Raw genomic sequence first — 26,285 nt, forward strand, 5'->3', positions numbered from 1 at the left:
CTCTCTAGGATGCGCCCAATGTCCATCATCAAGAGCATCTCTCTCCCAGTCTTCGTCCCCTGAGAAGCATCAGACGGGACAATACCTACCTGTATGTCTTACATGTGAAGCAAACGCACTAAGAAGGAAATGACATCTTGATTTGAACAATTCCTCCCTTCCCATCCCTCTCTCCACCGTAAGTACAGTACAAAGTATATCTGCCGACCGCGAATAACTCGGCCGTCGCCCCATGCAACCTCGACAATGGATGGAAATCCGGGGCCTTGAGAAACCCCAACATGCCACTTACCACGCCCCCCCCGGCTCGTCGCTTCCGAATAAGACTTCACCTTGCTCCCCTGGGGACCTTCTTATTTATTTTTCTCCCTTCCTCCCTCTCTCTCCTCTCCATCCCTTCTTCTTCTTCTCTCTTCTCCTTTTTCTTACTTTTCCTCCATAACTCGTAATAATAAACATCCATCTTCCACGCATCAGCATTAGAGAGGCTATTTGATCTTTTTTGGGTCTTTTTATCTTCTTCTTATTACTCCAGCCATCATCTCATATACACCAAAATCATCCACTACCACCAGACAAGATGAAGTTCTTCGCGACTCTCCTCTTCGCTGCTGTTGGCGTTTCTGCCGCCAGTACGACTTCGCCAGATACCCCCGGCTCCAGCTGTCTCGCCGACTACATCCTCGAGGACTGCCTCGGCTCAACCACCAAGACTGTACGTGATAACCTAGTATTCCTTTCATGTCACTGTTGAGGAGCATCCAGACTGACCTGCTATCCCCCCTTAGGCCAACGCTTGCAAGCCCACCGACTACGACTGCCTCTGCGCCGCGTACCAGGCCGTCTTGACGTAAGTCTCTATTCACTCTTTTTCCATAAGCTTCACATACTCATCATCACTAGCTGCTACAACAACTGCCCCAACGACATCCGTGCTCCCTCAGTCCAGCAACAGGTCGACTCCTACTGCCGCACCGCCTCCCTCCTGTCTCCCAAGACCACAGCCTCCACCCCCAAGACCAAGACACAGGGCTCTTCAAACTCCGAGGAGACTTCTGGCTCTGCTGCCCCCAGCAATGACGATGCTTCCACCACCGACTCTGGTCCCTCTCAGACCGCTGGCTCCCAGTCTCAGACAAGCGCCACTACCGGCGCTCGTAGCTCCAGCACCAACGCCGCCGCTGCTCCCACCATGGGAAGCGTTGCCGGTCTCGTCATGGCTGTTGCCGGTGCTGCTGTCGCTATGATCTAATGAGTGAATGGGAGGAGGATGATGTCAAGTGTTTGCATGCGAAAAGATTGAATGAATTGGATTGTTGGGCTCGGAGCACAACAAGCGGGCGTATAATAATAATAGTCGGGAACTGGTTCGGCACGCGTTTGCTCATGTAATTCTAGTTTACCTCTTAATATGACGTTGGGATTCCGCGTCAAACCATCGTACCTAAAGCTCGTGGTGCTCAATAATGTTGTAGAGTGAAGGTTGCACAGCTTGCAAATTAACCGCATCCTCACAATGCATGGATACCTGTGTAAGTTGAGTAATTTGTAGTTACAATCTGTATATAAGCAGAAAACCCTGACTGACTATTGAGAAATCAACATATCTAAAGAACCATCGGACGACACATGAAGATCTGCCAGCTAACTGATGCAAATAGTAGCGGGGGTCATTGGACCCCCCATCATTCTTATTTCCATAATCGCAAAAATCCTCGCGGGCATTAACTGTATCATACAAAAAAGCAGAAAAGAACACACCCTAGGCCGCGCTTTATGCTTCGACACCCATCGGCCGAGCAGTCCTCAAGCAGGCTCCCTTTAACCCTTTTGCGCCGGCAACCCTTCTGAACAAAAAAAGCCAAAGTCTCTAATACAAAAAAATAGCAATGGTTCCGAATACCCTCAATGACCCAAGAGCGCCAAAGAAAAAAAAACGTGAAAAAATAAAAGAGTCCACACATCGTAAGCCAAGCCAAACCAATCCACCAACTATTGAGATAGTTCAAACTGAGAGAAAATGAAAAAAGCCATCACGAGAAAATAATAAGAAAAAGTCGTTAACCACCAAAATAGAGTTATAGTTCTTTAATGATAAAAGGCGTCGCAGAAAATGAAATGAGAATCCAAAACGGTACTCTATGGGTTGCCACATAATTCGGGGTGGTGGGTCGAGAAAAAGTTCCTGTCCAGTGGCAAAGATCAAGATGGTCCTGGTTGAAAAGGGGGGGTGTGTTTTAGGCCTTTCGTTGCCTTCGCTCCTTGGCACTGCTTCTGACAGGGCCAATAAATGTAACCTGCTTGGGATCTTCTTTGCGAAGCCGCACAGGTCCTGCCATGCCCGTCGATTCTCGGCGAAGAGCTCGAGGATCAGACTCGAAATCCAGTGAGATTTCGGCAACATCCGAGACGGATTCCGCCTCCAGCTGGTCACTTGCTCCAGAAACAGAAGAGCCTTCATCAGAGTCGTCATACTCTCCGTCGTCACTAACCAGAGAAGGCGCGTTGTTGCTAACCAGTGTGTTGGGACTCATGTCGGCATCCTCCATGTCCACGTCCTCGTCAGACAGAACTGCGTCTGATCGGTGCTTGTTGGCCATCATGGCCATGTCAGAATCTGAGGGCGAGGCCAGTGCCATATGCGCAGCGCGGCCTTTGCTGCTTGTCGGCCGTGCTGAGTTGCCTCCGGAAACAGGGGTTTTTGCAGTCCTGGCGGGCATGCGCATAACAACCGAGGCTCGGCCTGGCATTGAGTCCTGCATGGGGGATACAGAGCCATCGGCTTCCGACTCTTCTCCAGCAAGATCCTCCAGTGACATCTTGGACTTTGCATCGGCAACGACATCGTGGAGATTGCCTTGGAAGTTGCGAGCCTTCAAGAGACGAGACAGGTGAGGTGCGTCAGAAGATGGGCCAAAGGCGGATGACGATGATGACGGCGATGGCGATGGCGACGCCTTGCCGGGGTAAGCAACAGCATTGATGTTGCGAGGAAACTTGACAACCGACAGCTTGCCCTGGTTGTAAAGCTTGAGCGAGTCGGAAATTCTCATCCGAAGCGACTTGAAGACGTCTTGCTCTACCACGTCTGGACGCGCAAAGGTATGCACGAAAGAAGACGTGGCTGTGGTGGTGGCAGAGGACGAAGCAGGAGCCGATGGCTTGTTGTCCTTGGGGATGTTACCCCCCTCGGAGGCTTCATATGGCTGGCCACAATGAACGGCGGCCTCTTCATGGCTCTTGAAATCACGCTTGTGTGCAATGCGGCAGTGGTTGATGAAGCCTTGGGTACTTGAGAAGTTATCCCTGTGGCAGTCCAAGCACACAAGCTTGACTGTCTGGCCGTCTGCCCGAGTCAGGACGCAAGGGCCTACCTTGTCTTTGGGTGGGGGGTAGCCGCTTGACAGAGACTCAAACTTATGGCTACCGTTGCCACGGCGCCCCTTGACGATTCCAAACCCAAGTTCACCATTACTGTTGCGGGTTGTTCTTCCTTCCAGGACCGGACCACGGGCTGGGATATGTGAAGACACTGGCTGTATGCCATCAAAGGCTGGATCGGGAATGAGCCACTTGGCATAGTGCCGAGAGTAAGGACCATCGACAACACCAAAGGGAGGCGCCCAGCGTGGGACAGCATCGCCGGCTTTGGCCACTACTGCAGGACCCTTTCCGTCGCTGACGTCTAACATTTGTTGCGGGGTGGGACAATTCACAGGATACGGGATGAGATGGCATCGGCGCAGTTGCTCAAGCGCAATCTGACACTTGGCGAGCTCTTGGTTGATCAATCTTAGCTCCTTGTGCTTGAGTAGAATTTCCTGGCAAAATTCAGCTTGGATCAGGTCTCTGGCGCTGTCGACGGCGCAGGACTCGGCAGCCATCGAGGAGGTTGGCCCTCGAGGCCTTGGGAAAGACGATTCCTCGGGCAGCGCCTGGGAGCCGGCCCTGAGGCGTTTAGCTGGTACAACAGAACCCATGGCGTCGTCGTCTTCGTCGTCGTTGTCGACGTCACGATGCGATCGCTTGCGCGGCGACAAGTCTAGATCGCATGCGACTGACGAGGGTCGATTTGACGTGCTGAAGGCGATGGATGGCGACCCATTGACGGTCTTGTCGCTTCCCCTCGGATCGCTACTCCAGAACCGAAACATGGACATGCCCGCGACTGCTGCGGTGCGACTGCGCCAAAGACAGCAATGCGACGCGACAGATGCGACGCGAGGCAAAGATGCGCTGTGAAGCGAAAGGCTGAAGTTGGTGATGAGGTAATGCGCTTTTGCAGCGACGGCACAGAACAATCAAGGCACTTGGACTGGAGCGAGGGATGCGTCAAAGTGGGGCGCTGGAATGCGCGTGCTGAGGTAATCTGCCTAGGCAGTGGCGCTGGGCAAAGGGGGGGCTTGTGAATGCGGCTGGTAGGCTGGAGGCTGGCCTGGCGGAGAGGTCGGGAGACGCTGAACCTGAACCTGAACCTGAACCTGACCTGCAGTGAAGGCAGCGCGCAAGAGGAGGAGGGAGACAAGGGCTGGGGTGAATGAGAGCCGCGCGCTGTAAATGGGGGAAGATGGGAGTGTCGAGTGCTAGCGAAAGCCTCGAACAAAGCCTCTGGCGAGAGAGCGACAGAGGAAGAAAAGAAAAAAAATTAAGGATAGGGAGAGTTTGTGTTATGAGATGAAAGGGGGAGAATTAGAAGGCGGCTTGGGCAAAGGAACAGAAGGTGACAAGTGAAAAAGCAAAGGGGGGGAGGCGACTCACGGCGTGAAAGAGGCGGTTTGTTTTGCACGAGTCTGGCCTGGTTCTGGCTGACACCTGGACAACTGGAGAGGCAGGGGCACAGGCGGAGGCGAGTGCCCAAGGCGAAGGCCTGTGACTCGTCGTGGCGGATGGGCGATTTGTTGCTTTGGGGGGGTGGGCCGTGCTGGCGCTGGACTTGGAGCCAAGCTAGGGCTGGCTGGGCCTCTGAATTGCGAGTACGACGGCGCTGGCAGGCAGTTGAGCCGCTTGGCTGTCTCAATCAATGGCTTCCAAGTTCCGGGCCAGGGGTGGGAGTGTGAGGTGTTGGGCGGTGGGCCGGCGGGTGGAGGAGCTATGGCCGCCTGCTTGTGCGAGCAAGTTACCTGCTGGACTGTGCTTGTCTGGAGGGAGCATGGAGTACCGGTACTCGCTACGGTACGGGCATGTAGACTTGCGGGTACCAGTACACTCTTGCTCCCTTCTGCGCCGTCTCCGGGGGACGCCGTGGGTGGCGCAAAGTACCTCTGCAGATGCGGCTAGGTACTGCGACAGCTGGCTACCGCATCTTGGGTCCGCAGTACTTACAGCCCGTCCTTTGTGCTGAGCCGAAGGGCCTGGACGGGGCATCCGTGTTAGCGCCGTCTCTTCCCAGTACAGTTACAGTTCTTATCGCCTCACTTCCAAGTTTGTTCCACGGGACGGTCTATCGACTGATCTGATGGATGCTTCTCCTCGCTGATAAGACGGACGGACAGCCATTCCAAGTACTAGATACGAGTACTATCGTATATACCTCATTTCGGCATTGATACTGATACTGATACTGATGCACACACTTGATCCAATGGATCTTTGCTAGATTACCTATTGCCTGCGTCAACCTCCCTCTTCTTCCCCTTCGTATCTGCCTGCTGCAACTCGTCGTCACGCTAGCAGAAACAATGGCGAGCAGTGCCGCTTGCAAGCCCACAGCGTATCCTGTATCCTGCTCGCCGCCTGCAGCCACCCCAAGACCCGTCCAGTGGGCGCAACTTGGAGTGCAAGTTACGGTACGAGTACAAGTTACAATCGACTGACCAGGATGAGCTTTCGACCAAAGGCTTCGGGGAGTGTGCCGGAGGAGGGGACCGTAAGCCACGCTACCAGAAAAGCACCAACCAGCTCTTGTTTGCCCGTGGGACAAGGGCCGGGCACGGGCGATTGTCATCGAAGGCTCTTTGCTTCCATCGCTTTGTTTTTTGCAGCCAGCCGCCTGGTTTTTTTTTTCTCTCTTTGTTGCAGGAGATGCCTAGGATACAGGCAGTAGTTTTTGTTTAGTTCGGTTTATGCCGCCACCTTTGCTTTGGTGCAGTTGTTGCAATGCTTCTGTTATCTGCCGCTTCCCGGCACCCAAGTCTGGCACCGAGGATACCGGAAGAGAGCGTCCGTTATGTCTGGTATTTTGTATCAAGTATATATAAAGAGACGCAGCAGTACCCACGTCCCTGTGTCGAGGAGATGTGACCAGTTCTCGTGTGTACCAGATGGTATGCCTGGGCCCTTCGTACTCGATGCGAGCGAGTCCTGCACCGCTGCCTATCACTCTCTGCGGCCCGTAGCCCAACGCCATGGCTTGCTTTCCCACAGTGTAAGTATCCATATCAATGAGTATACCTACTCGTACATGCACGAGAGTAGGAGTCGGCACGGTAGCGGTTGAGGGGACCTTTGGTGGTGTCTATTGAGGGTCGAGCTAATGTCGTTGGTGCATGGCTCCAATGCAGCCCAATCCACGGACCAATCGCCGGCATAGAATCCTCGATTTTCGGAATTCGAGATCGATGCTCAATATCTACCAAGATCCCCTGCCAAACCCGCTGTGTTGTTTTTCCAGATACCATGCTGAGTTAGTATTGAACGCTGAGCAAGGCCCTAAAACGGGGCAATTCTATGGAAGTAACTGTTGTGTGTTTTCGCCCATCATTTGGTGCTGTGTAGACGCATAGCCGTTTCGCCATGTTCCAACTATTACACGCAATACGACATCTGCCCAGCTCTTGACGGGCTGGTGGGCCGATCACGCTGGTAGTGCGGACAAGAAACAAGTAGAGTAGCGCCTCTGCCCCGTACGAGTACATGTCCACTTTTGCAGTGTTACGGGGCACAGAGACTCATCGTCAGTCGTACCTGTACCTGTCCTGGCCGTCTCCACCCAAGCGCTGGCAGAACTCGTCATCCATTTGTCTCAACGGCGTCTGTACTTGTACTTGTACTAGGTGACGATTGGACTGCTTCCCCCAAAACGAGCGCAGAGCAAGCAAGACAATGCATTGCATCTGTTTTTTTCCAGGGTCCATGTGCGCCCGTCCACTGAAAATAGCGTCGAGTGCCGCCAGAGACGCCAGAATGCATGCACACTCCCACAGCGGGCTTCTATTTGGAGAACGTGCTTTGGCTTGGAAGTTGATGCACTCTAGTCTTTCGTCTGATGCGTTTGACTGGCCCGAGGCGTGTCCACACCATCTGCCGAGCAGAGGAACAAGGTTTAGTCCGTTGGGCAGCCACTTCGGTTCAGCTTACCTTCGGAAAACGCTCAACAAAAGGCGGGCGCCGGATCTACGTTGTGCCTAGCCCCGATGGGATTGTGTAGTGCTGGGCTTGGGTGAGCAATGGAATCATCGTTATCAAGGTTGCTTTATATTTCCCAATTAGGCATTCCGAGGGCAATGATACAAGGTGGGCAATCGAATACTACAGCTATACTACTACAACTTGCCTCTTAAATCCAGTAACACAGCTATTTGCTTGATGAGAATGACGCTTCACCACAAAGGGATGCTTTTACATACAATAGCCAAAGTGCGCTAAGATCTAAGACAAGTACCAATGTAGCACCACTAGCTCCAAACCCACATTTTTTTCCATCAAAAGCTCTAGTAAATAATCATCATCAACCTCTTCCAACAACATCAAAACTGCATTCACCACCAAACCCAGTCATGTCAACCGACAATGCCTCCAAGAAGCGCAAGCATTCCTCCAGCCAACCGGCTCCTTCCAAGAAACCTCGCACCCAAGTAAATCCCACCCTGATAGGCCCGCACGAAGCCATCCTCAAGGAACTCTCCGCCAAGCACAACGTCCTCGCCCTGTCCGTCCTCTCATCAACGCAGATTCGCAAGCGTGTTTCCAGCGCATCATCCCATCTTCTCGACAAGTCCGCAGAGTCGCGAGCGGTTCTGCTCCATGCGCGCCCTGCAGACGTCTGCAAAATGATCACGGTGGCGGAGCAATGCAAAAGATTGCTGGGGGAGAAGGGCCAGGCATGGTATCAGTACAATGAGCTCTTCGATCTGCCTCCCGAGGCCAAGAAGAAGAAGAAGAAAAACACGCGTGAGAGGGGAGATGTGGAAGAGGAGGCTGAGGAGGATTCCGACAGCGACGAGGGTGCGTTCGAGACCATGGAAAGTCGATTCGAGCAAGCCGTATTGCCGCCTCCGCGAGCTCAAACATACAAGTCTCTGAGGATATTCATTTCGTATCAGGCAATCCCAGAACTCAGTTCGAGGGAAAACGTAACGGTCCAAACGAGCGAAGATACTCCACTATAGACAAGGTTGCGGATATGGGGAAGCATGGGGTTTGGTTTCGACCAGCTGGGTCTGAAAGGGGAAGAAAAATTTCACATGGTTACAGCAATATGATACCCAAGCTTTGATATACAATCTTATTGAGCTATCAATTACCTCCGGTGCGATACCCAAGAAAAAAACATATGATACACTAATTCAACACAGCGCTTAGTTTCGTTGGAAACCTTTCCTTGTCGGGATATATGACGGACAGGCCTTGCTAAGCCTGACAGTCCAATACAGGCGGCCTCATCATTTTCGCTTGTATGTCCTATGACATGACATTGATGCCGCTTCGGTCCAGTCCTTTGATTTGTTCGTCCTTCTCCAATAGTAGACACCGGTGGCTTAGTACACGGGCTGGTCCTTCTGCTTCTTGGAATGGTCCATAATCCTGAGGACGAAGTTGACAATGACGGCCAACAGCAGGATGATGGCCAAGAAAGTGGGACCGAATCGGTCATCGAAACCAGCCTGCCCCCTCACTCGTATAGACTTTGCTCTCCAGTGGTATGTGACCAAGGCGTAGATCATGGTCAACATGGCCACGCCGGTAAAGAGGAAGGCGGAGATGAAAGACACTCGGTCGCCAAAGTTAAGCATTCCGATGGCCAGGGCACCGAGGATGACGGTAAAGTTGAGCCATGACAGGAACGTACGCTCGTTGGCAAAGAAGACCTTGGGCTCGACGCGAGTAGGGAGGGCAATGCGCTTGCCTATATCAATTGATGAGCAATTGGCACGACATTGTCGACGAGAGTGTAGGGGAGCCTCCATCTAATGCTATGGCGACTTACCGGGAGCGGTTTGGAGGAGAGGCTGAGAAGACATTTCGTCGTAGTAATGAAGTTGATCAAGTAAAAAAAGTTTATCGCTGGACCTTCGAGCTGCCGCTAGTTGATTTCGTCAAAAGGATGACGTTCAGGGCGAGTTACTAGAGACGGTGCCGCGCGCGATTGACGGGTAAGCGATAATATTGCCAACGAGGGAAGCGGCACGTAAGAGTCGAGTCGGAGCAGGTGAAGCTTCGGAGGGCGACGAAGAATTTTTTGCGAAAGCAAGATACCTAGGAAGAGAAAAAGAAAAGCAAGATCCGACCGTGGCGGCCCCCGGCAGCATCTCGCAGGCCAAAAGCTGCAGAGGTACCAAGTTCCGCCCGTCCCCACTGCTGCAGGCCGGATTTGTCGAGCTACGGGGAGCACGTGGGCTTGGACAGCAGCTGGTTAGCTGGACTGCTGGACTGCTGGACTGCTGGACTGCTGGGCCGCTGAACCGCTAGCTGCTAGACTGCTAGGGAGGCGGCTGGCGGATCACGTGCACGGCCCCGCAAGGACAAGCAGCGCGGTTTTGGTTTGCTGTACCAAAAGGGGAAAGCCATGCAGGGCGAACGAGCAACTTGTCGCGGTTGGAAGCACAAGAGCAAAGAGAATTAAGCGTTATAGGTGAGCTCGTCTCCGCGGCTGCATCGCCTCTCAATGGTTGGCTAACGCAGGGCTTCGCTGGAGCACAGGCTGTATTTCCGTCATTGGCATCTTGCAAGCACCGCAGCTGGCACATTGTCGTCGCATCCGCCATCGCATCCTCCCCCCCTAAACTAAACACCCAGCCCGAAGCATCACCAAGCCACCAGTCAACATGTCTACCCCGGTACGCAATGCGCTGCTACAGAGGCTCTCGGAGGGGCTGTGAGACATGCTAATCGAGGATACTAGCCCGTGCCCTTTAACCGACTTAAGCAGATTGCCACAGATGTACGCTTTGTCGCCCAAGCTGTTTGAAGCTGGTTATATCGAGCTCGCGTCGTCTAACATGAGCAAACTAGGTGTGCAACAACGCTATCGGCAGTGCGGAATTCTACGACCACGCCAAGACTGAGCAATGGAACTCGACCATCATCGTATGCCAGATCCCCTCTACGCGACGGCCAAGACACTCTTTTCCCAACCGCTAAACTAACCGCTGCGACAGAGCTCCATGCTGAAAGCGCTCATTTCTGAGGCGACTCCCCAAGGCGCTACTTCTCCCTCATACAAGTTCGCCTGCAACAGCACCATTGTCCAGCACCTTGTTCCCACATCCGCCCTGAACAAGTCCCGCGGCGGCACCGACACCAAGACGGAGGAGCCTCACGTGTCGACGAGCACAGATGCCACCGCAACGGACGGCAAGCCGCACGTCGGCCGACGAGGAATGCACAGCGCAACCGGCGCATACTGGGACGAGAAGAAGGACGGCATGTGGACTTTCAAGTACGACGGAGGCGAGGGCAAGGGCATGGACGTGGTCATCATGCTGATCTGGATCGCCATCTGAGGAAGCACATAGACAAGGAACTTGGAGAGGGGGGGTGAAAGTGAAGGGGGAGAGCCGGCCCCCCTGAGCCTGCATCTTCAGAAGGTCGGTGGGCGGACTCTGGCTTGGATGCGAATAGTACTCGTATGTGAAGAGCCAGGATCTGGGCAAGTTTGCTCCTCTCTATAGACTGCGTGTGGTTCGGGGGAGGGCGGCTCTGGTGCCATGGTTCGCCCACGCTTTGCATCTTTTGATGAAATTACTTGCATACTGAGCGATAGGATGCTGCGATGGACAGCGAGCAGCGCGACACATGGCATGGAAACAAGTAAGGGATACCTACGGAGTCGATTGTTATTTGAGCTGTTATTAATTTACTTTGACCTGAATCATGCATGGCTGTGCTTCTGAAAATTTGTTGTCCACAGCAGTGTTATCTCGTGTAACTGGTATGAATTTACATGTAGTGGCTACAAGACTAAAAGGAAGGTAGATGATGCCATGAATGCGCCGATCATGCATCATATATCGCTCTCGAAAGCATTGCTGGTTGGGAATTCGTCTTTAGGTTTGCGTCAATGGATTGTACAACAAGCCATATGCGGTATTTCGTGTAGACATGGTCCTGGCTACATAGTGGTTTTCATCTTACAAGCATTCAATAGGTAGCAAACACAAAACAGGCGTCGAGATGAAAAGTGTCCATCTACTACGTGCCTCTCAATGCATCCGGTCAGTGTTATTCCATTCCACGAGCCGCAATCGCGCTGTTACGCGCAGCCCAAAAGGCCCTCGCCAATGCATGCAATTGCCACTTAGCGTGCTGCTGTCAAACACCACTGCAAAAACCCTTCACGATGCTTCTTTCAGCGCCGCAATGCAGGGAGAAGCAGCAGCAGGAATGAAAAAGGGCACGCGATCAGCCGCACCTGACCTACCCGGTACACCGCCGGGACGGGAGAGCGAGCGAGCGATTCTCTTTCTTTTTTCTTTTTAAGCCTACGTCCCCTCTCACGATGCCCAGACTTTACACCTACGAAAATGTCCCTCTTACCGATCTACCCTAAAAAATGGGTATCTTGATTTGAATGACGAAAGGAGTTTTACTGCTACGTATGTACAGTACAGAAGGTATAGATACAGGGTCCACGATGCTTCAAGATCAGTCAGATCAGTCTCCCATCTCAGCTCCGCTATGACCTCAGCTGCAGCGCCGGGGTGGAGGCAGCAGACGACGGCTCGGACTGCTAACAAAATCCCCACCGAAGATCGGGATCGTCTCCGAAGGGTCCCTTGGCCGGATACAGAGCGAAACGACGGTGTTGGATCGCATTGTCCGAGAGCGTTTGCGATCTGCTGTCAGCGAGCGAGGAAATATGGGAGCCTGTCCGAAGGGATCGGAGGGAGACGGAAGCGGTCTTGGACTGCTGGGGGCTGAGCTGTGTCTTTCTTGGTGGTGGGCAGGATTTTTTTTTTTTTTTTTTTAATCTCGGTGCCTGCGGTCGGATGCCGGGAGCAGCGATCAGATGTTCGAGACAAGTCTGCGACACAGTGAGAAAGCATCCACCCATCCAACCCTACGTTTTTGATTTTTTTCTTCTATTTTGTTCTCTCTTTTCTTCTTGGCCTTCAGGAGGGATGGAAGGCAGCAGCATAATCCTGTCAATGGACCCCGATCGAGACCGTCGACAGGAATTGGCAGCATCCAATCCGCATGCAGGCTCGGCGGTGCCAAACCATGCTGGTGCAAGCTGGTGATACCCCAAGACCCTCCGCCTCACTGTTGATCGAGGGTGGGATGGCCCAAGATCTTCCGTTGCGGGCCAGTGATTTGCCTGGGAAGATGCCCCATCCCGCAATCGTCTCTTGCCACCCGCTGCGGTGCTGGCGAGATGTTTTGGCTTGCAACGCGGATCAGGGCCACAGGGTCAGGCCATGATGCCCCGATTCCCCCGCCTTCAATGCTTATCCGCAACCCGCAAGCGAACCAAGATGTGCCCATCCCCATGCCATGAAGCCCACGGCCGGACCACATGATCGCTGCTGTGATACGCAGACGGTCGTACGTCAAGCGTGGGCAATTGGACTTGAGCCACCAATGGCGTTTCGCGTGGCCTCGCCCGTACCTCGCGCTAACCGTCCGCCATGAAGCGTGTCCGGTCCTGTCCAAGGCATGGCCAAAGGCAGTGGTTGAGTGGCACATGGTCATCCCGTTGACTAGCACATTTCGCCTCCCAGGGGAAGAAAAAACTCTGCTTGGATGGGTGATTTGCATGGGTCCCGCGCCCGGAACCAAGTTTGCGCTCTGCTCTGGATACTGGGCCCGTCCGTCACACCACACCAAACACACCCCTCCCCCCGAAGTCGCCCATTTTTTCGGCGTTTCCTGGCCTCGGTCCGGTTCGCTGCCCATCACTGCAAGTTATAAAAGACCATCAGCCGGTGCCCCGGTCCAGAGTGTGGGGGGAGAAGTGACCACTCGCACATACATCTCAGGCCTTGTTTCTCTCATGAAGTCGTTAGTGAGGAGCCTGCCGCCTTATAGTAAAACATTGTGCCGCATTACGCAACTGCGATAACGAACAAAAGTCAACACGTCAACGCATTATCATCCCACCCCTTACTTTGCCCGTGGGGGTTATCCAACCGAATCTTCCAGCATCAGAACACGCATACAAACAAACACCCCAGCCCTCAACTCTCGACTCCTCAACTCTCAACTCCTCAACTCTCACCAACGCCCGACAACTCGATCGATTTTCCTGGCTGTATACTTGAACTCTGAGATAATGGTTCAACTACTTGCGGCCCCAGCTCTGTCCCCGAGCGGCAATGCCATGCTCGAGGCGAGCAACGACAGATCTGAAAATATGGTCACGTCGAGGGAGGAGCACGCCCAGAGAGCACGAGAGCTCATGGTCAAGAGGGGCATGATGAGGGCGCCCAGGCGGGGATTCTCCCTGACCGACCACCAGGCCCAGCAGAATGAAGGGCCGCATTACTTCCACGCCGCGGTGCCTGCGACGGTCGATCGCATCCCGGAGCACGCGGCCGTGCCCTCGCCCTCTCAGCCCGTATCAAAGCACATGCCGCCTCCCCAGCGGCCCAAGCTGCCTCCTCCTCGTCGCTCGTACTCTGTGACGGACAAGGAGCCCGAGCCGGCTAACCAGCCGCGACCATCTGAACGCCTCACCCTGCTCGATCTTCCCTCCGAGCTGCACTACGCCATCTTCGACTTCCTCGACCCCATCGACGGCGCGTGCTTCGGCCTGGCGCACTCCAAGCTGTACGACATCCACAAGCGCAAGAACGGCATCGTCCCGCTGTCTAGCCGATACTCGGGCCCCAACGACATCGAGTGGGCGTGGCGTGGCGCCGGACCCCTCGTGCACCCTCACTCAAAGCCCGAGGCCACCAGCGAGAACGAGCTGGAGCGCCTCCGCGTCAAGGGCCAGGTGTACTGTCGCAAGTGCGGCATCTCGCGCTGCGAACTCCACAGGCACCTCAGGGACTGGTTCGGCAAGGGGTACGAGTACTGCGAGATCAAGGAGATGTACGGCCCGCCTGCTGGGCCCAATGCTAGGGGATACTGCTTCATGAAATCCCCCAAGAAGCCTCATTCGTGTGGGCGTCATGGGGCGAAGAAGACAGCGGCATAATTTAGTCCAGTACCTAGCGACGTTTCTTTTTTGTTATACTGGATATTCGAATTTTACAAGGCGCTTTTGGACGGACGGGGAGATGGGAGGGGACGGTTTGTGACGATGGCGATGACTTTGAACTTTTTAACTCCCTACGTTTTGAGGAGGGATATACGGCACGCGAATACGCTCTAGCGGGAGGAAGGATCTTTTTAACGGATATTTTGGTGTTGGGCATAATGATGAAAGGGCATTAAGACTGATACACCAGCGGATTTGAACTCGTCTTTTGGAACGAGATTACAATTTACCTAGAGAAGAAAGATGTAACAATACAATACTCGACTAAATAATAGAGAATGAAGAGACCTTTTTTTTTTTTTTTTTGATTATCTCAGATCTTTAATCAGTCATATCATAATGTTTACTTCGGTGTGCAAATCTGCTTAATTTATCACCTCAGATCTTCCTGATCTCTGTCTTCTTCTTCTCGTACATCAATCACATCATAATGTTTACTCAAATGTGCGAATCTGCTTAACTTTCTTTTTCTCCATGGGATTAAACGCCAATAATGACCATCTATGTATGTACCTCAACAGCCTAAAAGAACTATGTAAATAAGATAAAATGTATATATGCGTGACGCGCTTCTCCCGATCCAAATGGGCATTTGTCCAAACCCAGTGACACAGCCAAAACCCCTCTCCTTCATCCTCCCCAAACTCATCGAAAAGTGATGAGCTGAGAGAAATGGTTTACAAAAAGATTGCAAACGTAAAGCAAGAAAGAAAGAAGAGGGCTCCCATTCCATTCCCTTTCCCCCTTTTCTCATGCTCCTCAGAAAAAAACGCCGGTGATTGTCCCATCCAGTCTATGCAAAAGAGAAGAAAAAAAAAACAGAACAGAAAGAATAACCAAAAAGACTTGAGAAAGATGTAGTCTTTAACAATCCCACCGTTTTTTGGGTCCCGTGCAGAAACAATTGTAAAAAGAAATCAGGCTGATACACACAGCACCGTCATACAGTCGTTGCTTGCAATCGGTTGTCGCCGTTGATATCGATGTGGCCGTTATACGTCACCATAACAGCAAAGTCGTGTAGAGGGCCGAGCCGTTTAATGGGGATTCCTCCAATCCAGAGGGCACTCCTCCTTGGTTTCGATCCAGTCATTGATGCCCTTGACGAACCATCCGCTCGTCCACTTGTCTCCGTCATTCTTCTCCTTCTTGGGCTTGCCGAGTTTGAAGCTCTTGCTCGTGCAGCACACGTTTTTCTGGAATCGCCACTGGAAGCACTTGCGGTTTTTCTTAAAATCGACATCTCCACCGGCTTTCTCGTCGTACTTGGCTCGAATCAGCTTGCCACGGTCCGTCTCCGTCTCCAGCTTCTCAAACTCTTCAGCCGGAATATCAAGACCGGCAGCCTCACAGACCTTTGCGCAGGCGGCTGGTGAGTTGTGCGCATACTTTTGGACAACGTTTTTGTCGCCCTCCTTGACCTGTCGATCCCTTTGTTGACCAGTGGCCTTTTTCTGGCTCTCCTCGTCGGGGGCGAGGTAGCAGGTATCGTCAGACAGGTTGTCCCAGTCCTTTCGGTAGGAAACCATCTTGGGGGCGAAAAAGGCGTAGTACATTTCTCGGATCTGCATAAAGTCCTATGTGCCGAATTTTGTTAGCCCACTTTACTTTTCTCTGCCGTTGAGCCATGGCGGAAAGAGAGAAAATACAAACCTTCTTGGTGCGTGTTTGCTCGTACTGCCACACGCCGCTGATTTCCTCCGAGTTCATGTGGTGCATGGTGAAGAGAGGCTCGCACCAGTGGCCAGGTCCGTAGGGCAGCGTGTTAGGCTTTTCGCCGTTGAACATGGGATGAGCATTCATGACCTTGGTTCCCACCTCCTTGGCAACGCGGGCGAAGACGACGTCACCACAGCACTCGTCTCCCGCCTTGTCGTCGTACTTTGTGATGTCTGGGATCTGAGCCATCTTGCGCATGAGTGCGCCGGACACGATGTAGCCGCTGCCGCCGTGAGCAAAGGGGAAGCCGGAGATCATGGCGACGCTGCCGATGTAGACGTTGTCTCGGGGGTTGACCTTGTTGCGTAGCCAATGGACCAGAGTCGGCCAGACGACGTAGGTGTCGGCCTCGGCAAAGACGTACCACTCCTGGTCGGGGCGCAACTCCCAGGCCCGCACAATCATGTTGACAAACTTGAACTTGTCCAGCTCCCAGCCGCCGTCCATGCCGGCGGTGCAGTCCTTTTGCGAGACGGGGCATTCCTGCTGGGCCTGGTAGAGCTTGAACTCGTTGTACTTTTCCTTGATCTTGTCGTCGACGCGGTCGAGGGAATCGTAGATGTGGTACTTGCCAATCTGCTGCTCCTGTTGGGTGTTAGTCGCGAAGCCGAAACCCTTGCTGGTCCGTTTGATGTGCCGCTGCCAAGGCGGGAGTGTGTGTGCAACAGCAACAGCAGCGGCAACGGCAAAAGGCACAAAGACACAACAAAGATACTTACCAGATCGGAAAAGATGAGAAAGTCGTCGATGCACTGCAGGCCGGTGAGCAATTGCGTGGGCAGCTTGTCGTAGGCCTCGGTGGCGCCCGTCTTCATGACCAGCATGATGCCGTCCATGTTGGGAAAGCCGTCGCATGGCGAGCTGAAGTTCCAGCGCGAGTGGACGGCAGCCTCGGTCCCCTCATGGTACAGCGTGTTGTTGTAGACGCCCTGGCCCTGCAGATAGGGCGATATCCGGTCGTAGATGTACTGCTTGTAGTAACCGGCGGACTGGTGGTCGCGCAGCTGGTAGAGGGGCAGCGTCAGCAGCAAAGTGCAGCCGACGATGATGGCGGCTCGCCAGTTGCGGGACGGCATCTTGATAAAGCTTCGCCAAGACCAACTCCGGTCCGCTCCCATGCTTGGCGGGTCACAGCACAGTTGTGAAAAGGCGGCAGAAGCGTGAGAGCCCAGCCAGAGAGAATAGGAGAGAGCAGGAGAGAGAGAGGAAGAGGAAGAAAGAGGTTATCGGAGTGGATTGGAAATTAAATTAAATCGACAGGCGGGAGTCGTTCAACTCGGCCAAGGGGGGGTGCTGAGCTGAGCTGAGCTGAGCCTTGGACAGACCAGACTTATGAAGGAGAAAGACAAGAGTCGGGGGAGAGACAGGTCGGCAAGCGAGGGGAGGACAAGGACAGAGCAGAAGCAAGATTGGCGACTGTATCTCGTATTGCGTAACCCGAGCACCGGCGGAGGTGAGATATGAGATTTTGCTTTTGACACCGGAGGGAGAAGGGCAAAGAAAAGATGCGATCCAATATCTCCACCTTCGCGTATGTGGCTGGGCTTATCGGTCTTGGATCACAAGCCACAGCCCGTTCAGTCAATCAAGTCGAGACAAAGCAAAGCAACTGTCAGGACGATGGCGACAGAAAGAGACAAAGACAGAGGCAAAAGAAAGAAAGCAGAAGCAGCACGAAATCCAGCACGATCAGCCCAGCCCAGACCCGCTTGGCCGCCTCCGTCAGCGATCGCTATTTCTCATCCATTCTTTCCTTGTCCAGGTACCTGTACGCACAGGCGGCGCTAGCACCACTAATGTGCCTTGCTAGCAGGCGGGATTCATTCCAGCGCACGCACTGGCTACAGGGCTGGCATTCTGTACAGTACTAGCCCGTATAATATTGATGGGTACAGGTACTAACGCAAGTACGGAGTACGGAGAACAGAGCACAAAGCCGCAAGGCAAGGCAAGGCCAGGCAAGGGGGGGCTGTTCTGTAGGGCAAAAAGCAGGCAATGATGACGACGAGCTGAAGAACCAGGAGCAAGGGTCTTGCATTGGACAGAATAACGACTAAACACTAAAAGCTGCTGGCGGTTAAAGAGGCCAGTTCGGGCACTGTTGCAGCGGGTCGTACGAGTTAGGAAGAGGCCGAGAGAGAGAGCAGATGAAAGAATGGACGCACGCAAGCGAGAACGACAAAAGACGGGGGGTGGTTATCTTTGACGCTGTTGTGCAACCCTGAGAGAGAGGGAGAGAGGCATTTGTGCCTGCAGCTCAGTGTTACTGGATTGACAATGGACTTCAGATGATTAGAACCTGGACCTAGACTCTGTACTCTGTACTACTACAGTACCGGCATCTAAACAACTTGATGGCAGTTGGTAGGTATGTATGGACATGCCTACCTAGTTCTCGGCCTCGTCGGGACTTTACGATGGGGTCAATGCACCAGACGGCCGGCATTCTATTACCCAGCTGGGCTGAAGAGAGACGAGAGAGACAGCCATTGCTGACCTTTGCTGTGCCGTGTTTTGAAACAAATGGAACAACGCACATCCAATAGAAGCCGCAAGACAGACACTGAATATACCCACCCAGCATCCACATTTTACGAGGCCTTGCGCGGCCATCCCATCGTTATCAAGTACGAGTACTGTACAGTCAACACAGTACTATCATGGGTTTGACGCTATTGCATATTGATTGCAACTATTTGGTGCTATCGAAGTGGGAAAAGCGTCTGCCGCGCCGGGAACCCGGGAGATACTGTAGAAAAGGAAGAAAAAAAGGGTCTTCGAATCGTTAGTCTTGGGACCGTTGGCCGGAACTATTAACATTTATTCCCCTTTAGCGATGGGGAATGCAAACCAGCATGACTCGATTTGATTGATCGATAGATAGACAAATAGATATCAATGATGATCATCGCAAAAGGGAGGCTGATGACGATGGACCTTGCGGGGGGAGGATGTCTGTAAGATGTTAATGCTTATTATTTAGTATTCATGCCTGACAGCATGCTTCTTTTTTTTCCTGCAAATGCTTTCTGCGGCAGCGCTGACAAAGGGGGGTGGCAGTGTTCCTCGCTGCCCTCGCTTTATTTTTAGACTTAATACCACTTCGTATCTCCAACTGCAAGCATCAGGCCGCATGTGCATCATCACAATGATACGGGTCCATACATGCCAATTGCCCGCATCAACTTGTTTCATCTTTCTTTCTTTTCCTGCTAAGCATCCTCCCCCTCAAAAAGTCTGTGCATATACGATACGCGCATCATCCTTTTCCCCATTCCCCGTCCTCATCCACACCATTGCATTTTCCCCGTTCGTTATCTTCGACACTTTTTTTCAGCTCGCACATTAGCCAAGCCGAGAACAGACCACTGTCGAATCTATCTTATCCCTTCCCGGCCTAGTGACGAATGACGATAGAAGGACATCAGTAGAAAGAAAAAAAGGGACAAGCCATTCCGGCTGGTCTCAGATTTCGTATTCCCGTGAGAGGGAGTGGAGCAAGAAGCAGCGCTCTTTTTTGATAGGGCCTCGCCCGCCTGGAGGCAACTTTCGCCAGTTCCCTGCATTGGAAATTCGAGACTTTTCTGGCCTCTAGCCACGTTGGACAATGGCGTCTTTTGCTTGGTCTCTTTTGTTCGTGTCAGACCAGCTAAAACAGTGCTAGCTTAAAGATCGACAGGACGAAGCTGACTAAGGCCTGTATGTACAGTACGCTGCTTTGCTGCTTCGTATATACGAAAACTGGTTCATCTCAACTCAATTGCTGATACTGCTAACAAAGCAAAATAAATCTCACCATCAATCTGTTCTCTAAAAACGTCGATTTATCCAGCATGTAATATCTAAAAAAGAGTGACCTTGACCTATGAAACGCCATTCGCGCACCAAAGAATGCCAACCACCCTTTCTCTAAAAACGAACTAAAAAAGAAGGGAAAAATCAAAGCCGGCCTATCTATCACCCAATCCCAGTCTGCAAAATTTAGAACCTATAACAGTATAGCAAAAGTAGCATCTGATATTGCCCTTTGGAGACCTTAATTGACCATAAACGCCGTGCTTCTGCCCTCAAACGCCGTAATCTCGCCATCAATGGACTTGGCATCGCCAAAGTAGCAAAGTCTGTATTCACCCGGCGTCGTCCACTCTTCAATCTCCCACGAGATGGTTGCGGAGCTAGTGCCCATCATCACGCTGCTCCTCTTCCACTGGTATATCAACTTCCAGTCGGAGTCGTCTCGCACCACTGTCCATTCTGTTTCGCCGGGACGGCGGTACTCGACGGCGGCAAACGTCTCTTCCAATCGCAGGTTATTTCGCGGGTTTGCTCCAACAAATGTTGCTGTCACTGTATCTCCTAGGGTGAAGTGGCTCTTGGCAACGTCGACAGTCACATCTCCAAATTGTTGAGATTGTGAAGTACCGTCAAACAAGACGCCCGTGTTGAAGCCGTAGGATCGGTCACTGTTGTCTGGGGGCAGTGGGCCGGTCTCTCGGGAGTCGGGTTCTCCACTAGGAGCATCGTCCTTTAGAAGATAAAGAAGGGCCTTGGTCCGATCTATGTAGGCTGCAAGTGTGTGTGGGCCGTACAGGGTTGAAGCTCCCTCATATCGCTGGATCCTGTGAGTTCTGCGTGTCAGCATTGGCCAATCTCAAGAAAGCAAGGGGGAATAAACGTACCCATATTCCTGCTCTGTCGTGATATAATGAGTATAAGTGTTGCTCGGCCCTCCAAAGACCACAATAGGCTCTTTGCCGTCTAGCTCCTCTGCTAATTGAATCTTGCTGCTCTCTGCAACTGCCTCTTTCCATCGTCTACCTGCCATCGTGGTCGCCTCTCCAGGGCTAACCACAATAATGAATTGGCCAACTCTAAACGTCTGAATGTCTACAATATCTGGCGTCCAGTGATAGGGCTTGTGCGTCTTGCCGACGTTGAAGAGGATAGGCTTAGGAGCGTGGCACTGTATCTGCTCAGGGCCGGGAGCTCCAATGAGCCATCGTAGGACCTTCCATTTGGGAGACGAGTTTGTGTCGTTGGAACCAGACTGCGTAATCTCATAGTGGCCCGGCTCGTCCCACGTCCCAGCTGCGAAAGAATACCCTAACGCGGCTGAGCACGTGCGGACGGTCGAGCCGTTGGGCAGCTGAAACTCAAAGTCGGACATGTCGTGAAACTGGTGAAATGCTTTGACGCCCGACCCCTTTACGTTTGGCTGCTGGGCATCCATCGAGGTGTAGAGCTCCAGAGCTGCCTCGTACTGCTTCTTTCCAATCTCAAAACACGATGCGGCCCCCTCATCCTTTTCCCTGAAGAAGGGACCTCTTGCGTGGCACTTCCTACTCCTGCCAGTGCTCCTGCAAGAGCTTGACTTGAATTCGCACGGCTCGCCTGTACCATCGTCACACCAGCCGCCAAGCGTATTGGGGCTTGCATCACCCATGTTGGCCTGAGAAAAGCCGGCAACAAAATCGTCCGTCTCTTGGACACCTCCGCGAACTTTTCTCTCAAAAAGATCCGCGGCCACGCCCTTGTTGTCTCCTGTGATGAGGGTGTTGTTGGCCAACATGGATGTGCCATGGGTTGGGAACCATGTCAGCACGCCGATATTCTTGCCGTCCGACGCTCTCCTGAACTTGAGCAAAGTCAAGTCCTTCTCTACAGAGCCATCGTCTTCCGCGCTGACGTTGTACTTGGCTCTCTCTTCTTCGGGGTTGGCGAGATAGGCGTAGAGGCTTCGATTGATGTTGGCGCCAAAGACTTTGGTGGTGCCTGCGGTGAGGGTGCCAGGTTCTAGGCTCTCATGTGCGCGGCGGATGGACAAGAGGCAGCCGTCGACAATCGCCTGATAACTCTGTCTGTCGAATCCTTTGCTGGTGATCTGAGGTAAGAGGTAGTTGAGCCAGGCGCCGGGCCCGGAGTGAGAGTGGGTCGCAGTGACGGCTAAATTGTCATGTCCATACATGGAGTATTCGGGGCCAAGTTCCTCTAGCCCCCGGAGAATGCCGTATCGCACGGCGGTGTCACCAGCCTGTGTATCCAGGACGAGGTAGATGAATCTGTCTTCGGGCTGGTCAAGGTCGCCCACGATGAAGGCGCGAGAGTACAGGCGCTGACGCACGCCGCTGCCAACCTGCTCGGTATTGGCATAGCCCATCATGTTGATCTCGACAACAGGCCCCGTGATGTCAGCTTTGCCCACGCCGATGAGATAGTGACCATCTACAGCGCCGCCGGACGTGGCGAGGGCTTGTGCCTTGCCCTCGCTCCCCAGCTTTTGCTGCTTCTGGCCCTGATACTGATGCTGCTGCTGCTGCTCCTCATGTGGCTGTTGCCGCTGCAGAGCCGCCAGCTTCCTGCCCACGAGCTCATCCTGTATTCGCTGCGGGATATCTGCGCTGTAGATGGCACCGGGTGTGGCCCAGCTAAAGGCACGAGAGACAGCCGTGAAAAATGTGAAGACGACGACAAGAGTCATTACCAGCCACTTGGCATAGTGACGCAAGCCTCGGCGCGGCCCGTCACCATTGTGTTTCCCGCGCGCCAGATACCGCGGAGCCGCAGACGACTCCGGCGGAGGGCCCTTCTCTGTAACTTGGCCTGAGGCCATTTTGCCGAACGGGAAAGCTGCTTCAGGTCGGGGTAAAATTGGAGGTTCGCCCGTGCGATGAATTGTTCTAAATCCAAGATACTGAGATCGGTGGCGTTCCAAAAGACCCAAGTCAGGGCCGGAGGCGAAATCTTAAATTTCGTACAAACGCTCCTTACGTAAGGAACTTTTCAGTGCCGAAATTCTCATTTCTTTTGAATGCTTTCTCGGGCCATTTTCGTCTTTGTTCTCAAGCGAGCTCAGTTGCCAGCTGGCGGATGGGCCGGAAGCCGCGGGCAACGGGCAAGGACTTGGTGTTTTGTGCGTGCGTCGTTGCAGTGATAAGCCTCCTATATCGTGGAGAAGCCGATGAGCCGAGCAAAGCTGTTCAGAGGACCATTGGCGTGGGGACCTTTCTGGGGTTATGGCATATTTATGTTTCTTATGTTGTTCCGTTGCGGGCAGTAGACAATAGGCAACTGTGTCCTCGAGCCGCACACATGAGCGCATGCGGAAACTCTGAACATCGCGTATCGTCCTTCAAAGTCCTCGATGCGGCGACCAGAGACGATCTGGCGTGAGACAAACCGCCTAGAGGCTGAATGGGGACGGGCCAATTAGCGGCCGTCGAACCCCGGCCGTTGGTTCGAGACAGACAGAAAGCGGCATGCCCACGTTTTTGGGGGGTTTGAAGCTGTGTCAGCCGCCTCGGGCAGATCTGGTGGCATGATCCCGCCGTAGTCAGCTGGTATGGATTGTATGTAAGCGAGCAGCGTTCATAGGCTATATAGCAGTCGTGGTTCTTCTGATCGTGACCAGCCGGGCAACCCTCTTTTCCCTCTCGTTTCCCTTCGCCTTTCTTCCCCTTGGATATCCATCCATCTCACAATGTTTCTCTCTCGCTCTCGCTCTCCTCTTTCTCCCTAGTGGAAACCAGCACTCCGTATCTAATCCTCCAATCCGACGGTTACAATCGGACTTTTATTCCTCCCATTGCCGAACGCCGCGCTCATTTGCGGTGCTGATGACGTGACGATGCGGGGGCTGCGTGAAAAGCACTCCCGCGGGCCAAGATGACATTTCTGGAACTACCGAGCGCAAATGGACGCAAAGCACTGCTGCATTAGCACATCAATGGATATTAATCTGTCACACAGATAGGGGGATTTACATATGTACAGGCTGTGCTGGGCGCTACGACTTGCATCGCCTTGCTGGGCTGGCCAGGGTCATGTGAGAGGGCTCTGTTCAAAAAAGAGTCTCTACGCTAAGGGAGCCGTTTTGACATGTGAAACTTGCAATTTTTTACTGCATCTCAAGAGCCTTCAAAACAACATCATCAGCGGTGAAACTACTATTGCGTCGGTTCAACTGTCATGCCTATGCCTAAGCCTGCCACAGTGGATTTCTAATTCTAAGCCTTTCCGCAGGCGATCCGAGCGGAATAGACGTCCGTTGGCCGAGCCTTCGCCCAATTGGGCTCTAGGATCTAAGCACACAATCGCGCATCTCCGCCAATCGCCGCCACGTCCACTCACACGGATCGCTGAATTGCGACTTTTAATCTTTTTTAATACACGGGCGTCGATTCCAGCATCCAGTCCTTATCTCCACGATCAGACCCTTCAGACCCTTCTTGCCTTCCCCCCCCAAGCCTCCTTGTTCCTTTGCCGGAGCCTCGTCCATGATGGCTTGAGAGTTTGTAGCGAGCCCTGGATCCCAATTCGCCACCTCTTTCTTGTCGTTGACGTCTTGGATTTAACCATTCGGTGCAAGTTCGGAAATGGTTCAACGCTTCATAAGGCACAGTCAGTGACACGACGATACTCCAAAGGTCCCGTCGCTACTTTCATTGTGAAGCCTAGGGCGCGTCATTGTGGCCGGGGCTGTCAGGATTGTGCGCGGTTTAAAAGTTCCATCGCTTTCGGCGGTTATTGCCTGACTGACAATATTGCCTTGGTTTCGGGGTCCTTGTCAGCAGAATCCAAACGTCGAAGCGGAACCGCAGAAACTCATCTCTGTTTCCCTACTCTTGTTGTTCATCCCCGGCTCATCCTGCTCGAACCTAGACCAGAAAGAAACCATGATTGATTTACGACACGGCGATCACCGGCCCATCCAGACGAGCGCTGTGATTGTGCTGGGCGCTTCAAAATGCCAATCCATGCCACCCCCATCTCCGCCAACTCCTTCAGCCTCGCCATCAGCCAAGGAGATAGGCGATCCTGTGGATGGCTTCAGCCTGGACAGGGAAGCTACGCGAGAGCAATCCGTAATGGATAGGAGACTTCACAGTGGCATCCATGTATTAAACACCGAAGCCGTCGCGCTAGCAAATCTCACAAAACTCTACGAGATTGACGTAATCGCCCGGGATGGGTTCAATGCCTCCATCAAAGCTATTACTCGGCTGGCCAAGACCAAGGGCAAGTTGGTAATCATGGGAGTGGGCAAGTCTGGCCACATTGGAAAGAAGCTGGTCGCCACGTTCCAAAGCCTGGCGATTCGCTCCGTCTTTCTTCATCCTACCGAAGCTCTTCACGGAGACCTGGGCATAGTGGGCCCAGAGGATACGCTCTTGTTCATCACCTACTCCGGAAAGACTCAGGAGCTTCTTCTAACATTGCCTCACCTGGATGAGAGGCTTCCTACCATTCTCCTCACTTCACACATGAGACACGAGACTTGCGAGTTTGTCAAGCATCGACCCAACACGATACTCTTACCAGCGCCAATTCCTGAGCCTGAAAGCGTATCGTTTGGAGTTTCGGCGCCGTCAGCATCAACAACAGCTGCTCTGGCCTTGGGAGATGCACTGGCCATCACGGCCGCTCACGAGCTTCACCCCAGCGTCTCGAAAATGTTTGCCAAGAACCACCCAGGTGGTGCTATTGGTGCCGCCGTGGCGGCGGTGGCTCGAGGACCGCAGACCATAGGTCACATTTCCGTGCCATGGGACGAGATTGACGTCGCCGATGGGCTGAGCGGCGATGATCTCGCGTCGAGTTTGCTCCGGGCCGCGTACAAGTCTAAGACGGGCTGGGTCAGAGTCGGCGACGAGACGGCAGTCCCGAGCAAGATTCGAGCGCTGAGTGACGCAGACATGGTGAGACCGATCAAGGAGGTCACGGGCATCACGGTGTCCCGCCAGCAGATGCTGGCCATGTCGTCGGAGACGACGGTCCGCCAGGCGCGAGACATATTGGAAGACATGCAGTCTTCTCAAATCGAGGAGCATGAGCAAGCAATTGGCGGACCTGGATCGGTCATTGCGATCACAAGCAGCGGTAGCATTATTGGCGTTTTGGAAGTTGAGCAAGTCCTCGAATACGAGGACGTTTGAAATTGGTAAAAAGAGAGGGGGAAAGGGAAAGGAACAAGGGAGGAATTCATGACAAACCCCCATCCTCATTCATTGTGCAACCATGTGGTAATCAGGTGTCATTTTTGGGGGGCCCAATCATACATTTTAGAGGAACCTTTGTAAAGGGTCATTTGAGCGATACTACGCCACACGAGCAAGTCGATGGGCATTCATATCATCCCATTGCATGTATTTACGGGTAGCTGCAGGATCTATTGATTCAAACGTGCATATATACTGCTAGGTTTTAT

The 26,285-nt window shown here is 53.1% G+C and overlaps 13 protein-coding genes across 13 annotated transcripts; 8 read left to right on the forward strand and 5 right to left on the reverse strand.

The window, feature by feature from the left end:
• The first annotated feature begins 357 nt into the window (after positions 1-357).
• M431DRAFT_473583 (hypothetical protein) lies at positions 358-1,493 on the forward strand. The gene is made up of 3 exons (XM_024915447.1): positions 358-715; positions 789-850; positions 904-1,493. Exons 1-3 carry the CDS (start codon positions 581-583, stop codon positions 1,250-1,252), a joined length of 546 nt encoding a protein of 181 aa, XP_024772551.1. The 5' UTR covers positions 358-580; the 3' UTR covers positions 1,253-1,493.
• A 744-nt stretch (positions 1,494-2,237) lies between these two features.
• M431DRAFT_7372 (hypothetical protein) lies at positions 2,238-4,160 on the reverse strand (the record flags this gene model as incomplete). Its single annotated transcript, XM_024922152.1, has 1 exon — positions 2,238-4,160. The coding sequence occupies one exon, from the start codon at positions 4,158-4,160 to the stop codon at positions 2,238-2,240; it is 1,923 nt and encodes a 640-aa protein (XP_024772552.1).
• A 3,555-nt stretch (positions 4,161-7,715) lies between these two features.
• M431DRAFT_483982 (hypothetical protein) lies at positions 7,716-8,327 on the forward strand (the record flags this gene model as incomplete). Its single annotated transcript, XM_024916164.1, has 1 exon — positions 7,716-8,327. One exon carries the CDS (start codon positions 7,716-7,718, stop codon positions 8,325-8,327), a length of 612 nt encoding a protein of 203 aa, XP_024772553.1.
• A 369-nt stretch (positions 8,328-8,696) lies between these two features.
• Positions 8,697-9,179, reverse strand: M431DRAFT_483983 (hypothetical protein; the record flags this gene model as incomplete). Its single annotated transcript, XM_024916165.1, has 2 exons — positions 8,697-9,064; positions 9,146-9,179. The coding sequence occupies 2 exons, from the start codon at positions 9,177-9,179 to the stop codon at positions 8,697-8,699; spliced, it is 402 nt and encodes a 133-aa protein (XP_024772554.1).
• Positions 9,180-9,728: 549 nt separating this feature from the next.
• Positions 9,729-10,700, forward strand: M431DRAFT_473678 (hypothetical protein). The gene is made up of 5 exons (XM_024915448.1): positions 9,729-9,790; positions 9,859-9,995; positions 10,061-10,099; positions 10,171-10,245; positions 10,317-10,700. Exons 2-5 carry the CDS (start codon positions 9,984-9,986, stop codon positions 10,659-10,661), a joined length of 471 nt encoding a protein of 156 aa, XP_024772555.1. The 5' UTR covers positions 9,729-9,790; positions 9,859-9,983; the 3' UTR covers positions 10,662-10,700.
• A 989-nt stretch (positions 10,701-11,689) lies between these two features.
• Positions 11,690-12,126, forward strand: M431DRAFT_510142 (hypothetical protein). The gene has a single exon (XM_024919416.1). The coding sequence runs from the start codon at positions 11,836-11,838 to the stop codon at positions 12,076-12,078; it is 243 nt and encodes an 80-aa protein (XP_024772556.1). The 5' UTR covers positions 11,690-11,835; the 3' UTR covers positions 12,079-12,126.
• A 188-nt stretch (positions 12,127-12,314) lies between these two features.
• On the reverse strand, positions 12,315-13,278 carry M431DRAFT_473719 (hypothetical protein). Its single transcript, XM_024915450.1, has 2 exons — positions 13,130-13,278; positions 12,315-13,055 (listed from the first exon to the last, which is right to left on the reverse strand). Exon 2 carries the CDS (start codon positions 13,051-13,053, stop codon positions 12,418-12,420), a length of 636 nt encoding a protein of 211 aa, XP_024772557.1. The 5' UTR covers positions 13,054-13,055; positions 13,130-13,278; the 3' UTR covers positions 12,315-12,417.
• Positions 13,242-14,306, forward strand: M431DRAFT_473708 (hypothetical protein). Its single transcript, XM_024915449.1, has one exon. It carries the CDS (start codon positions 13,430-13,432, stop codon positions 14,297-14,299), a length of 870 nt encoding a protein of 289 aa, XP_024772558.1. The 5' UTR covers positions 13,242-13,429; the 3' UTR covers positions 14,300-14,306.
• A 1,093-nt stretch (positions 14,307-15,399) lies between these two features.
• On the reverse strand, positions 15,400-17,157 carry M431DRAFT_89799 (glycosyltransferase family 31 protein; the record flags this gene model as incomplete). Its single annotated transcript, XM_024924060.1, has 3 exons — positions 15,400-15,939; positions 16,016-16,666; positions 16,801-17,157. 3 exons carry the CDS (start codon positions 17,155-17,157, stop codon positions 15,400-15,402), a joined length of 1,548 nt encoding a protein of 515 aa, XP_024772559.1.
• A 236-nt stretch (positions 17,158-17,393) lies between these two features.
• Positions 17,394-18,233, forward strand: M431DRAFT_473783 (hypothetical protein). The gene is made up of 2 exons (XM_024915451.1): positions 17,394-17,940; positions 18,009-18,233. Exons 1-2 carry the CDS (start codon positions 17,587-17,589, stop codon positions 18,078-18,080), a joined length of 426 nt encoding a protein of 141 aa, XP_024772560.1. The 5' UTR covers positions 17,394-17,586; the 3' UTR covers positions 18,081-18,233.
• A 1,884-nt stretch (positions 18,234-20,117) lies between these two features.
• On the reverse strand, positions 20,118-22,559 carry M431DRAFT_89911 (hypothetical protein; the record flags this gene model as incomplete). The annotated part of the gene is made up of 2 exons (XM_024924080.1): positions 20,118-20,700; positions 20,761-22,559. 2 exons carry the CDS (start codon positions 22,557-22,559, stop codon positions 20,118-20,120), a joined length of 2,382 nt encoding a protein of 793 aa, XP_024772561.1.
• Positions 22,560-23,547: 988 nt separating this feature from the next.
• Positions 23,548-25,029, forward strand: M431DRAFT_473788 (hypothetical protein). The gene has a single exon (XM_024915452.1). The coding sequence runs from the start codon at positions 23,844-23,846 to the stop codon at positions 24,759-24,761; it is 918 nt and encodes a 305-aa protein (XP_024772562.1). The 5' UTR covers positions 23,548-23,843; the 3' UTR covers positions 24,762-25,029.
• Positions 24,754-26,013, forward strand: M431DRAFT_90200 (hypothetical protein; the record flags this gene model as incomplete). Its single annotated transcript, XM_024924124.1, has 1 exon — positions 24,754-26,013. One exon carries the CDS (start codon positions 24,754-24,756, stop codon positions 26,011-26,013), a length of 1,260 nt encoding a protein of 419 aa, XP_024772563.1.
• Positions 26,014-26,285: the final 272 nt, after the last annotated feature.

This window comes from Trichoderma harzianum (assembly GCF_003025095.1).
Source record: "Trichoderma harzianum CBS 226.95 unplaced genomic scaffold M431scaffold_9, whole genome shotgun sequence".
NCBI lineage: Eukaryota > Fungi > Ascomycota > Sordariomycetes > Hypocreales > Hypocreaceae > Trichoderma > Trichoderma harzianum.